This window comes from Scylla paramamosain, chromosome 1 (assembly GCF_035594125.1).
Source record: "Scylla paramamosain isolate STU-SP2022 chromosome 1, ASM3559412v1, whole genome shotgun sequence".
NCBI lineage: Eukaryota > Metazoa > Arthropoda > Malacostraca > Decapoda > Portunidae > Scylla > Scylla paramamosain.
The window spans coordinates 26,392,553-26,406,020 of NC_087151.1; the positions used below are offsets into that span (position 1 = coordinate 26,392,553).

General features: G+C 44.7%; 1 protein-coding gene across 2 annotated transcripts in view; it reads right to left on the reverse strand.

Annotated features, from left to right (window-relative positions):
* Window positions 1-116: 116 nt before the first annotated feature.
* LOC135102249 (uncharacterized) overlaps window positions 117-13,468 on the reverse strand; it is a 20,885-nt gene continuing 7,533 nt past the window's right edge. The window contains exons 4-7 of one of the 2 annotated variants that reach the window (XR_010269599.1): window positions 11,046-11,149; window positions 10,500-10,558; window positions 6,805-6,884; window positions 117-3,272 (exon numbers count right to left, since the gene is read on the reverse strand). Coding sequence is in view for 1 of the 2 variants with exons in the window: in XM_064007161.1 (XP_063863231.1) it covers window positions 3,073-3,272; window positions 10,500-10,558; window positions 11,046-11,080 (294 nt within the window). In the remaining variant the exon portion in view is untranslated. The remainder of the gene's footprint in view (window positions 3,273-6,804; window positions 6,885-10,499; window positions 10,559-11,045; window positions 11,150-13,468) is intronic. The other variant, XM_064007161.1, reaches the window with a different exon arrangement.

Below are 13,468 nucleotides of genomic sequence, written 5' to 3' on the forward strand. Positions count from 1 at the left end.
AAAAAAAAGGTCAGACCTGTTGTGACCTAAACTGTAGCAGTGAGCCTTCCCGTGAGGGGGGCCCGGGCAGCGCCGCGCCGTGCAGGTGAGTGAGCAGAGGAAGTGACACGCTCGAGGATCCTAATGTGATTTATTTTTTTGGCTTCTCTAACATCGTACAAGTCACATAAATGCATCTGCGGCAAGATTCGTTCGTGACGACACACATCAATATAATTAATGATATTTACAGTTTACATTACATATACTGGACTTTTTAGAATTTCTTGTAAATTTCAAATGACACTAGACGGTCAGCACGTGGCCTACACAAAGTAAGCATCACCTACATAATTATGACACAGTGGGCAGCAAAAATAAATAAAACATCTATTAACGCCTATATAGTTTACGATCGTTACAACACTAGATACAGTCCGGGCAACACCCGCTGGACGCTCCTTGGGCGGCGCCCCGCGGGGTGAGGGTCTGGGGTGGTGGTCCTCAGCAAATAAAAAAATATAAAAATTCACTGAATAACAGCCTCGCGGGACCCAGTGTGTCTGCCGCGTGCATGGCCCCGCCGCGGCCTGACACATACATACAAGTAATTAAAACCAGCGCCTCTGTGACCTCGAAAACAAGAGCAACACAACATACGAGAGACGCGGCCGGTGCAGGGCGGAGAGGCGCCCCGCGCCCTGACGCAGGACTCGCGCCTTTACGACTGTACACTATCAACTGAGGTAGTTGGTTTGTGGCAAGTGGAATCATAACGAGGCGGCGGAGGGGACCACCACCCTCTGCTCGGAGCTACGGGCGGCGCCAAAGTGGGGGCCGCTGAACGCCTGACCCGGGCCCTGTGGGGCGGGACGGGGCGGGGCAGGACAGGGCGGAGGGATGCCGCAAGTGGACCATCGTCTTCCTCAATCAGTTCATGGTGTGACTACTTCACTCCTGAAGACCCTGCTTGGCGCCCTGGGTCTTGCAGGACACGTATCGGCGGCGAGACGGACGGTGATCACCTTACTGCGGCCATGGTCTGAGGGTGTTGTGTGACTGGACAGCCTGCTGGTGCTGCCGGCCCTGGGGATGCAGGCCGCTAGCCGGGATGGTCCAAGACTATGCTACGTCACTGTTCTGCTGCAAGTTTGCCAAGGTCCGCGGGGCCCCGGCCTGCGTGTGGTCTGCTTCCCTGAACAGCAGGACGTGACTGCTGCGGGGCGCCGGACCAGCCTGCAGCCAGGCAGGCTGGTCATTCAGCCTCTGGTGGCTCGGCACTATCAGTGCCAGGAAACACTCTGCTAACTCTCGTGCCATACATAACTCGTGGACCTGAGCCAGCCAGCGGCTCAGTCAGGAAAAAAAGTCAGTGTACTGTTCGGGACGCAGGAGAAACCCAGACGGGCGGTAGAGGCAATGACGCCCCGCCCTGAAACTCCCGGTGATGCAAGAACTCAAAACTTCTGTCGGAGTACTGTGGACTAGGCAGGAGTACGGGAGTCAATTAGACACAGACTTCCTTAACTGCGAGTCACCACGTCAACATTCGGGCAGGGTCTTCTCCTGCCGAGTGGGACAAGCAGCCAGGTTCTGCGGCCACGGTCACGGAGGTCTGCTTCAGTAGACAGGTAATGGGGAGGAGCTGGTGCCAACCGACGGGTGATTCGCGTGGCTACGGAGGAAATGTACAATGGCATGCAGAGGCAGAACACAACTATGTACATCGAGAACAGACAGTCACTGGTCGACGCTCCTCCTCCATCATAAATGCAAAGGGCGGCTGGATGGGCAGGGCATGTTTTGGGCTGCGTGGCGCCTGCCGCCTCACGCCCGCCCACCTTCCACCTCAAGCTCTTTCAACACATCACCACTATCAACATATTATTTTATAGTCTACACGGTTATGTACAAGTATACATGTCTTTTTTTCTTTTCTTTGATCCCCGGCTGCCACCTTCATAATTATGGACCCGCACGGCGGCAGCGTACAGCCTCGCGGCGCGGTCAGGCAGCAGACTGGGGCGGGACTCGTCCTCTGCCGAGTGTCACTCAACTCCCTTGGGCCACCGCGGGAGGAAGGGAGGCCGCCCTGCCCCTGAGGGAGGCTCCGTGGACCCACCGCGGGCTGCTTACATCTATGACTACTGGTTTCTTTGGCTTGCTTACACTACACTGCGGCGCCTCGCTACCCTCCCTCCCGCACGGGCTCTTTTAACGCTCACTGCCGCCATCGCCACCGCCACCGCCGCCTGCCGTCAGAGGCTTCAGGAGCAATAGGCCCCTGGGAGCAGCGGTGTTCCGTAAGTACAAGTGAGTATTGCGTGCAGTGCCCGCGTGTGACGCTTCATCATCGGCGAGAGACTCTTACGACATAAAACTTTTCTGAAACCGATAAAGCGACTAAAACACAGCGCGATAGCGCGGGGCGACCTGTGTCCACGCTAAGAGGTAAGCGGTGACGGGCTGACCCTAGCTGGGTGGTGCTACTTAAAGGCTGCTGTTGCTGCTACTGTTGACGTTGCTGATGCTACTACTAATGTGAACGAGGTCAGCTACATGGCAATGCTCCAGCATAAAGGAATGCATCACCAGAGGGAGTGACGCAAGGGTGGAGTGGGGCGCCTGTGCCGGGTGTTTCCGTCTGTAGCCTCTAGGGGCGTGTGGTCCCTGGATGAGGGGCGAATTCCTACTGGTAACGGGGACCAGCCTCCTCTGGGGTCCTGCACGATGGAGGACTGGAGTGGTGGAGATGACGGTGCCGCTGCCCAGGGAGGGAGTCGTCGACGGACGCGGGCTGGCCTGCGTTTAGCGACAGCGGCCTCTGTCCATGGGGAGGATGTAGCCTCACAGCAGCTTAGTAAGGACAATGGATGAAGACAGGAGCGCCGAGAAGCCTGTGGTGGGCGGTGAAGGTGGTCAGGAGATTCTGGTGGGGTTTGGTGTGGAGCCCGCCGCGGGAAGGGTCCAAGGGATACCGAGGAAAGTCTGCAGTTGTAGAGAAGGGCGGGGACGAGAGGGCGGGTCCGAACGAGTCAGCTTGTGGGAGCGGATAAGTGTACTGGGGCGAGGGAGGGAGCGGTAGGAGCCAGTCTATGGGGGCCAAGTGACGGCTCTGGGACGGGCGGTTGGCCAGAGGAGGAGCTGTGTCTTGGTCCAAGGCGTCACTTTGTGTTGTCGCCTGAGGGCAAGGGTCTGCTGCAGGAGCTCCCAGAGGGCGGCGGGCTGGTTGCGGGGGCAGCGGCGGCCCTGGGAATGTCGCAGATTTCTGATGGGGCCGTGGCAGTTTCGATCTGTAGTGTCAAAAAAACAGTGTCAGACAGCAGCGCAGTACACAGGAACGGATAATTTACATCTTAAACAATACATGTACAACAACTAGAATGTATAATAAGTTAAGGTTAAATCGTTAAATCTTCAGCAGTTAGAAATTAAGTGAGCTTAATTATTCATAACTGGGATTAGAAATTAGAGCAACACAAAAAGTATATTAGATTAGATTCAGGCCACGAGCTCCATGCCCCATGCCACTCCAGGAGTCACCTTACCTGTGGGCTGACGGGGGGATGGGGAGGGGAGGGGAAGGGGGAGGAGAAGAGGGAAGGGAGGGAGGGAGGGTTCACGGCACAAGGGATCCTAAACTCTGTCTATAACAATCCCAAGATGGCGCCACCTGTCATCACCTGCTGGGGGTGGGCGGGAGTTGGATACTTATTCCTTGCTCCAAGACTGTACCTTCTCCTTGCAGCCATGAAAACACACACACACACACACACACACACACACACACACACACACACACACACACACACACACACACACACACATACGTAAGCCTGATGACTTTTTGCAGCTTCCCTTATTTTCTTATATTCCTTTGTTCTTAAACACACACACACACACACACACACACACACACACAGGGAGGGGAACACAACCACTGGTAGAATGACGTGGCGTGACCCATCAAGGGACCAGTGAAGGAGTGACAGTCGGCGACGCTGAGGGAGGAACATTAACAGTACTGGCCGAGGTTCACACATTACAGGCAGCGCTGTAACTACTCTTGCACGGGGAGGACAAACACCTGTATGGATCAGGCCACTACCACCAGGGATCTACATACAGTGGTGTAAGGACATACGCTCACTAACAAGATATCAACTACATCAGGACTAGCTAGCTTAACGCAGGGGTTGCTGGGGAACTGTGGGAGGGATGGACGATGCAAGGGAGCAAAATAGGGCGGGAGACAGGGAATGGGATGAGGGTGGGCTGCTCGATAAGACTGCATGGCCCCAGCAGCAGCAGTAGCAGTACCAACAGGAACAACAACAGCAACAGCAGCACCACGAGGGGGAGGGATGGGCTGAGAAGCATTAGTTCAGCCTCGAGAAAGAAAAAGTTGACGTCATGCAAGGTACACATACAGACACATAACCAGAGCCACATGTCATGAGCCAAAGGTTACATAGATGTTATGAGGTGTGAGTTGGTTAGTGTGGGTGATGTTAATACACAACAGTTATTATTATACATCTTGGTTATACGCTGCAGGAATGTTATTGGCGTTAAAAAAAGGAGTTAATTATTACTAGCACGTACTCTCCCTGAAATCCAGGCATCAAAAAAAAAAAATAAATAAATACATAAAATAAATAAAAAAAATAAATGAAATAAATAAATAAATAAAATAAATAAATAAATAAAATAAATAAATAAATAAAACAAATATATAAGAGCCTTGCTAGTTATAGACAAAAAAACCTAAACAAAAACAAGTAAGCACAAATCCAACCAAAGGAAACCAAACACAGTACTTACAATAGAGATAAGACATACAGAAAACAAACAAACAAACAAACAAACAAGACATACATATACATCAACACTACATCAACAACAATACTTGAGGTTATCAGTACACTTGAAGCATTACTGACTATTACTCGCTTTCCTTCTTTACAAGTCAACACATGTACATTAGCAAAAGTCGTCACGGGAGAGTCAACAAGTTCCAGCAAAGAGGCAGGGAGTCGAACCAGTGGTGGGGAGTGTCTGTGGCATAGGAACACACCACTGCTCACCTCGAAGTACCAGGAGGAGGAGGAGGAGGAGGAGGAGGAATGGTACTTGTAATTAATTCGAAAAATGAAGTGTTGAGAGAGAGAGAGAGAGAGAGAGAGAGAGAGAGAGAGAGAGAGAGAGAGAGAGAGAGAGAGAGAGAGAGAGAGAGAGAGAGAGAGAGAGAGAGAGAGAGAGAGAGAGAGAGAATTCGTCTCGTCTTTTGAGTCACCTTGGAGTGTCACGTTTAAAAAAAAGTATATATATATATATATATATATATATATATATATATATATATATATATATATATATATATATATATATATATATATATATATATATATATATACTAACTAAGGTTACAATAACAGTAGTCCCTTTTACTAAGAACATTCAGTATTTCAACTTTATAGGTCTGAAATAAATAAAGAAAAAGAAAAATATAAATCCACAGTAGAAAAAGAGAAAAAATCATTACCGTCAAAAAAAAAAAAGAAAAAGAAAAAAGAGAATGGAAGAAAATTTTTTAATCCGTCAAAAGTAAAAAAGAAGAGGCTTAAGTAAAAAAAAAAAAAAATCAGTGACGCACTGATCAGCTTGGGAATATTGATGAGTCTTAACGAGCATCACTGAAGACCAATGAACAAAAATAAGTAGAAGATAGTAATTCGGGAGTGTAGTTATTCAAGTCCAGGTAGTCTTGAGTCAGTGGTGGTGGTGATGGTGGTGGTGGTGGTGAGAATGATGTCGTGGTATTGGTGTTGATGGTGGTGGTGGTAGTGGTGGTGAAGATGATTTTGGTGTTAGTGATACTTATTGCGGTGGTGGTGGTGTTGATGTGACCGACTGTGATGATTGTGGTGGTGATCGTGGTGGTGGTGGACGCAGTGGTAATGTCCGCCCGTGAGGTTTACGTTGATATATATATAAGTGACAGAAATAAGAAAAAAATTATATATTAAAACTGCAAAAGCGTAATTACAATTTTTGTGTGTGGTGGGAGTAAGTTAGATTCAATTAACTTTTTTTCTTTTCTTTTTTGGCAGTGTGTGTTTGCAGGTGCCGGGAGGAATTATGGTAAAAAAAAAAAAAAAAAAAAAAAAAGGAAGCATGTATTTAAAAGTTAATGTATGTAGTTTATGGTCAATCCCTCGAGAAAAGAAAACGGATTATTTCTTTCCCCCACAAAAAAAAAAAAACCTCAAAGGCGCACAAAAAAAAAGTCCATGAAATGTGCGAAGATTATTACTATTATCATTATTATTATTATTATTATTATTATTATTATTATTGCAACTGCTTCTACTAATAATATCAACACTACAGCTACTACAATTATTATTATTATTATTATTATTATTATTATTATTATTATTATTATTGCTATCAGCATCTACTTATTAATGAAAGGACAGGTGCAAGCAAGAAACACACACACACACACACACACACACACACACACACACACACACACACACACACACACACACACACACACACACACACACATACACACACTCACACACACACACACACACACACAAAGCCAGGAGGGAAACACTGAAAATACGTGACACAAACTACGACAAACAAAACAAAACAAAACAAAACAAAACAAAACAAAAACAAAAGGCAGTTGGCACTATACAAATGATCTTTCTTTTTAGTATTTTCTTTTATATTGTTTTATTGTTTTTTTTTTACGTTTCTTAATTAATTCTTTCTTTCTCTCTCTTTCTCTCTGTGTGGATTACGTACTTGCGGACAGACCAGACACTACCCGCCCTGCACAAAGCCCCTCCTCCCTCGCTCCCGAGCAAAGGGGCGGCGGTATAGCACTGTAAGGGGGCGAAAAAAAGAAGAACAGCGTCATCAGCACAGCACAGTGGGGGTCCCTGCGGCGGCCAGGGGACAGCCACGACCACTACAACTACTACTACTGTGACTGCAACAGCAACAACAACAACAACACTAACAACAACAGCAGCTACAGCGGTGGTAATAATATTTAAGTGAGCAGCTTTGAAAGTAGTACTAGTAGTAGTAGTAGTAGTAGTAGTAATAGTAGTAGTAGTAGTAATAGTAGTAGTAGTAGTAGTAGTAGTAGTAGTAGTAGTAGTAAATGCAGCACCAGTAGCAGCAGCAGCAATACTAGTAATACGAAGACAGTGATACATGTTGTTGTTGTGGTTATTGTTGTTGTTGCCGTTGCAGGAATGGCGCAGAATAAGTCAAGTACACTACAGTACAGCAAGAAACACTGACTGTATTGGGGAAAAAAAAAAAAAAGGTAGCATAAGTATAACAGGTAATATGTGTGTATGTGTGCATGTGTGTTACTGTTCGGTAGTCTGTGAGGGCCCGCATTCTCAGACGTTTCGGTGATCTAGACTCCACTTAACATGCTCTAGGCCTTGGAGAAGTTAATAAGGTTTGCAATGAGTTTTTTTTTTTTTATGACTCTAGAGATTATTTACCAAGGGCTCTATACTGTCAATGAAGAAAGCACTGAGGAGAGCAGGATTAATAGTTTCCGTGGCCTTTCAAAACAGTCCTGATGAAAGTGCAAAACGTTTCAAAACACAGGCCCTGAGGTGTGAGCAGATGTCTAACACTGGCTTGTGTGTGGTGTCATGAAAGGACAGCGATGCAAGACGAGAATGTGGAGTGGTAGCTTCAGTGAGGGAAAGAAAAATCAAAACAAAGAACAGGTGACGGAGAGAGACAAGAGGCAGACAGACAGACATGTTTAAGAGCTATAAGGTGTACTAACTCCCTCTGCTGGAGGGTACTCTGTATACCAACTGGAGGGCGAAGTGAAGGACAGGGAGCGGGAAGGACTCGGGAAAGGAGGAGGAAAGGATAAACAAGACAATAATATTTCAGAAAAAAAAAAGAGGAGGTATTTTATGTTTGATTTGTATGTTTGTCTTGCACTTTTCTATATAATCTTGAAGAAAAAGAAAAAAAAATCAGAAATAAAACAGAGCTTTACTAGTGCTGAAAAATAATACACATATCACTAAAAATGATCGATTATGAAGGAAATATGCACCACGATCTCTAGAATAATAATGTTCTCAGCATAACACTAACATTCACCTCCAATGATCACCTTTGTTTTCTTGAGTAATGCAAGCTTAAAATAAAAACATATAAAGGAGGAGGAGGAGGAGGAGGAGGAGGGAGGAGGAGGAGGAGGAAGGGTTGCAATTGGAAGAGAAGGAGAAAGAGGAGGAGGACAAGGATGCTGAAGAGAAGGAGGAGGAGGAGGAGGAGGAGGAGGAAGGGTTGCAATTGGAAGAGAAGGAGAAAGAGGAGGAGGAAGACGAGGATGCTGAAGAGGAGGAGGAGGAGGAGGAGGAGGAGGAGGAGGAGGAGGAGGAGGAGGAGGAGGAGGAGGTAGGTAGAAGCTCGTTAGGAAAAGGTAAATATTAAGTTTCTGTCACAACGACATTTTAAAATCTTTCGGAAAATTCTCTCTCTCTCTCTCTCTCTCTCTCTGCACCCAAGCGTTGGTATTAATCCTAGTAATTGGTGGGTATTTGTTTCAGAGTTCTTTGTAAGTAAAAGAAGGATGGATCTGTCACTAACTTTAAGCCACAGCCTGGTGTAGCCTCGTGCGTGTTACTAACAGGCTAAGCTGATCTAGAAGTCAAGCCCTCCCCTTCTGCTTTCTCTTCCTCTTTCGGCACATCACCTGACTCATCCACTCATGAAACTCTTAATACCTCTCAGAATTTCTATTCGTCTTATCAATTAGTCTTGCAAATACGAATAGAACAATGGTAGTATAAAGGTTTTAACCCTTCAGAAAAACTGCGAAAGAAACAAACATGACTTACATAACCTCTTGCATATGACTGTGGAGTTTGTATTTTAAGTTACTGAAACACTAAAACTTTTGTGGTACTCTGAATAACTCTTGTTCTCATTTCTTTCACTCCAACACCGTCATGAGAGAGAGAGAGAGAGAGAGAGAGAGAGAGAGAGAGAGAGAGAGAGAGAGAGAGAGAGAGAGAGAGAGAGAGAGAGAGAGAGAGAGAGAGAGAGAGAGAGAGAGAGAGAGAGAACCATACAAGCAGAAAGACACAGACAGCCAACTAGATAGCCAGCCAGCCAGTCAATCAGCCAGCCAAAAAAAGAGACAAACATAGACAGCCAGACAGACAGACAGACGGACAGACAAGACGGACAGACTAAGAGACAAACAGGGTAACATAAATAAACTGAAGGCTGTAGGGGGAACTCCATGGGTACTATAACTACCTCCTCTTCTTACCTCTTCTTCACCGTCATGCCACGAAGCTACTCATACTCGTACATAGGGAGGGTAACTCAACCAATAAGGACGTAAGGAAGGACACATGCCACATCTTATTAACCATTCACAGGTGGAGGTGGAAGAACAGGGAGTCGAAGGAGGAAATTTAGAGGGGAAGAAGAAGAAGGTGGTGTACAGAGGAAGAAAATCAGAGGATGTAAGTAGGGAGGTAATGGTGAAGATATGGATGAATGGAAAGAATGAAAAGGAAGTGGAAAGTTGTTACGGCAATTACACTTTTCTTTCCTCTTAGTTAAACAATCAATCAGTCATCCATCCAGTATGTATGTATGTATGTATATATGTATGTATGTATGTATGTATCAGCTACTATACATGTTATTTAATCTATCACTTAATCAGCTGATCATTCATTTCATTCACTGTCTGTCTATCTATCTATATTTAATGATACGACTGCCTACTTATCCATCTGGTATCCTCATCTTTATTCATCTACTGGACTGCTATCCTATCTGCTTAATGTATATTGATGAGTGATCTGGTGCAGTAATTCAAGAGTAGTAGTAGTAGTAGTAATAGTAGTAGTAGTAGTAGTAGTAGTAGTAGTAGTAGTAGTAGTAGTGGTAGTAGTAATAGGAGGGGGGAGGAGGAGGAGGAGGAGAAGGAGGAGGAGGAGGAGGAGGAGGAGGAGGAGGAGGAGGAGGAGGAGGAGAAGAAGAAGAAGAGAGAAGAAGAAGAAGAAGACGAAGAAGAAGAAGAAGAAGAAGAAGAAGAAGAAGAAGAAGAAGAAGAAGAAGAAGAAGAAGAAGAAGAAGAAGAAGAAGAAGAAGAAGAAGAAGAAGAAGAAGAAGAAGAAGAAGAAGAAGAAGAAGAAGAAGAAGAAGAAGAAGAGAATAAAAAAAAGTCAAATCCTTGAAAAGAAAATATCAGTGAAACTTGAATTTTCATGAAATAACATGTCTGTTACAATCACACACACACACACACACACACACACACACACACACACAGAGAGAGAGAGAGAGAGAGAGAGAGAGAGAGAGAGAGAGAGAGAGAGAGAGAGAGAGAGAGAGAGAGAGAGAGAGAGAGAGAGAGAGAGAGAGAGAGAGAGAGAGAGAGAGAGAGAGAGAGAGAGAGAGAGAGAGAGAGAGAGAGAGAGACTTACTGAAGGTCGGGTACACCTCCTTCTCCTGGCAGCGTTGGCCCTTGAAGCCCTCTGCACACCTGGGGAAGGAAGGAGGCATGAGGAGAGCCACACACAGGCGGCAACACTCGATACACAGAGCGGGGACACTCACACCCGAGGATCGAATTCCTGAATACTCAAATATCTGAATGGTCAAACAAAGAAAAATGTGAATACTATGGTCTGAATGCTCGAACAATGAAAATATGAATATTAAAAGTCTGAATGTTCAAACACCGAATAAATCTGAATAATAAAAAAATTTGAATGCTGAAACACTGAAAAAAGTGAATATTCAAAAACTGAAAAAAAAAATCTGAATGGTCAAATATCTGAATGCTCAAACACATAAAAATCTGAATACTTAAAATCTGAATACTCATAAACTGAAAAATCTGAATACTCAAATATCTGAATACTCAAACACTGAAAATACTTTACAAACCTACACGAAGAAAACGGGAGACAAGAAAACAGAACAAGACAGAATCTCCTGAGTGTGACCTCGCCCCTCGCAACACTTACTGGCACACCAGCTCGCCCACCACCGTGAACATCATGCAGGTGCCGCCGTTGAGACAATAACCGTCATAGGGGCACTTCTCCACCAGCGTGTGGGGGGTTGATGGCTGCGGGAGAAGGACGGGGAGACACGGGTGAGACAAGGACGTGGTGGTGGTGGTGGTGTTTGCTGAATGGTGAGGAGCGTGAAGCCACCTCATCACACTCTTCTTTTTGAATTGTTACTATGCAATTATGTGTTCTAATAGATCACTACATTATCTGGAACATGAATTTTACTTAATGTACACACACTCGCGCGTAAACACACACACACACACACACACACACACACACACACACACACACAAGCAAGAGGCGACCGGACAGCCTGAGGCGGAAGCTTCAACATTCACACGCTGCCAATTGATGCTGCAAAAGAGAAATGCGCAGGACGGGAGGGACAGGGAGCGGGAGTTAGACAAGCCTGGAGGAGCAGGAAGGCTCACTGCAGGAAGAAAGCTAAACACACAAGTGGCTGGACACAACCAGGGAGAAGAAAGAGAAAAGCATCATAGCAACAGAAACTGAATATAATTATGAAGATAAGAAGCATCTTGAATAATGTTAATGGTAATAGTAATAATATGACAAACATATATACAAAATGTAATCCTCCTTCCGACGTCCCTCATGAGAGAGAGAGAGAGAGAGAGAGAGAGAGAGAGAGAGAGAGAGAGAGAGAGAGAGAGAGAGAGAGAGAGAGAGAGAGAGAGAGAGAGAAATGTTCTTCGTTATATTAAGCAGTAACATGACAGAAATAAGGCACGGCAAAGCCTTAGTGTATAATATATATATATATATATATATATATATATATATATATATATATATATATATATATATATATATATATATATATATATATATATATATATATATATATATATATATATATATATCCATCCACTGTTGCATTATATAACAATATGGCAGCCATTAGCGGTAAAGGAACGAGAGAGAGAGAGAGAGAGAGAGAGAGAGAGAGAGAGAGAGAGAGAGAGAGAGAGAGAGAGAGAGAATTACACTTACATGGGACAGTGGCTGTGATGCGGCCGCCGGATTGGGAGGAGGAGGAGCAGGGGAAGATGATTAGGAGGTGGTGCAGGAGGTGGAGATGAAGGAGGGGGAGGAAGAGGAAGAGGAGGAGGAGGAGGAGGAGGTGGAGGAGGAGAAGGAGGAGGAGGAGGAGGAAGACGAGGAGAGAGGCAGGAGGCAGGGAAGGAAAGAAGAGGAGACACAGCGTTACTGGTGATTCACAACAATGCTGGAAGGGACGCGGCAACTTTGGCTCCTCCCCTAAAACAGCCCTCGCCTTCACACGCTTGCTTCACTGATTGATCTACTGCTACTACTACTACTACTAATACTACTACTACTACTAATATGGTACTCTCTAATGACTATAATGAAGGACGCCTAAGTGTATTAAATTGTTTTAAACTTATACGCGCATTTTTTTTTTTTTTTTTTGTTGTCTTTGCTGCGTCTATAATAATCATGAAGAGCGGAATAACGGTAAGGTGGAGGAGGCGTAACGGTGATGGTGGTGGTGGTAGCATAGCAAGACAGAAGCAACAAGAGGGTCCCGACAAAACACACAGCAATGAAATATATACGTCTTTTATTACACAGTTTTCATTTATATATATATCTGGCAAGGGGGCGCTGCTAATTGAATCCACAACAACGCACGTCTGAGCTTCTTTCTTTCGTCGGGTTATTTTCAAAGGCCACGGACTCTCATGGTTATTTCCTCACTGATGATGATGTTGAAATATCACTAAAACCATGAAAACACTCTTGGAAAAAAACTGTAAAACTTCACTCAGAGTTTTATGAAAAGTAGTCGAGATGAAGCACTGAAAAGTTCGATAGAATACGGTCACTGGACTTGGACGCACGGTCATGAGCCGCTCGGGGTGAGATCAAAGTGAACATTTCGGCTGAAGGACGGCGGACCGCTGGGGGCGACGCAAAAACGAGACAATTATAGTTACTCTCGGCACTGGAGGTGACAGTCCTGAGGGCTTTCTTACTAGTAATTCTAGAGGCTTATAAAAAAAAAAAGTTTGAATATTAACTATACTTCTTCAAAGCTATAGTAAATAAGTCTAAATTCAATTATGGGTTTTGTAATGATTTTCGTACATTTACTTCCTTACAAGTTTCCTTTCAAACAACAGCTACAGAAATAAATAATGGGATTGCCTTCTATCCCTTCTCTCTAAAAACGATAAATAAGAAATGTAAGAAGAGCAGAAATAACTCTTACGCTCACTTCTTTACAAGCTATTACATTCACTTCCTCCTTACAAACCCTCTTAAAACAATAACCAAATGAATAAATAATAGGATTGCTTTCTATTTCTTCTCTGTCGAACAAT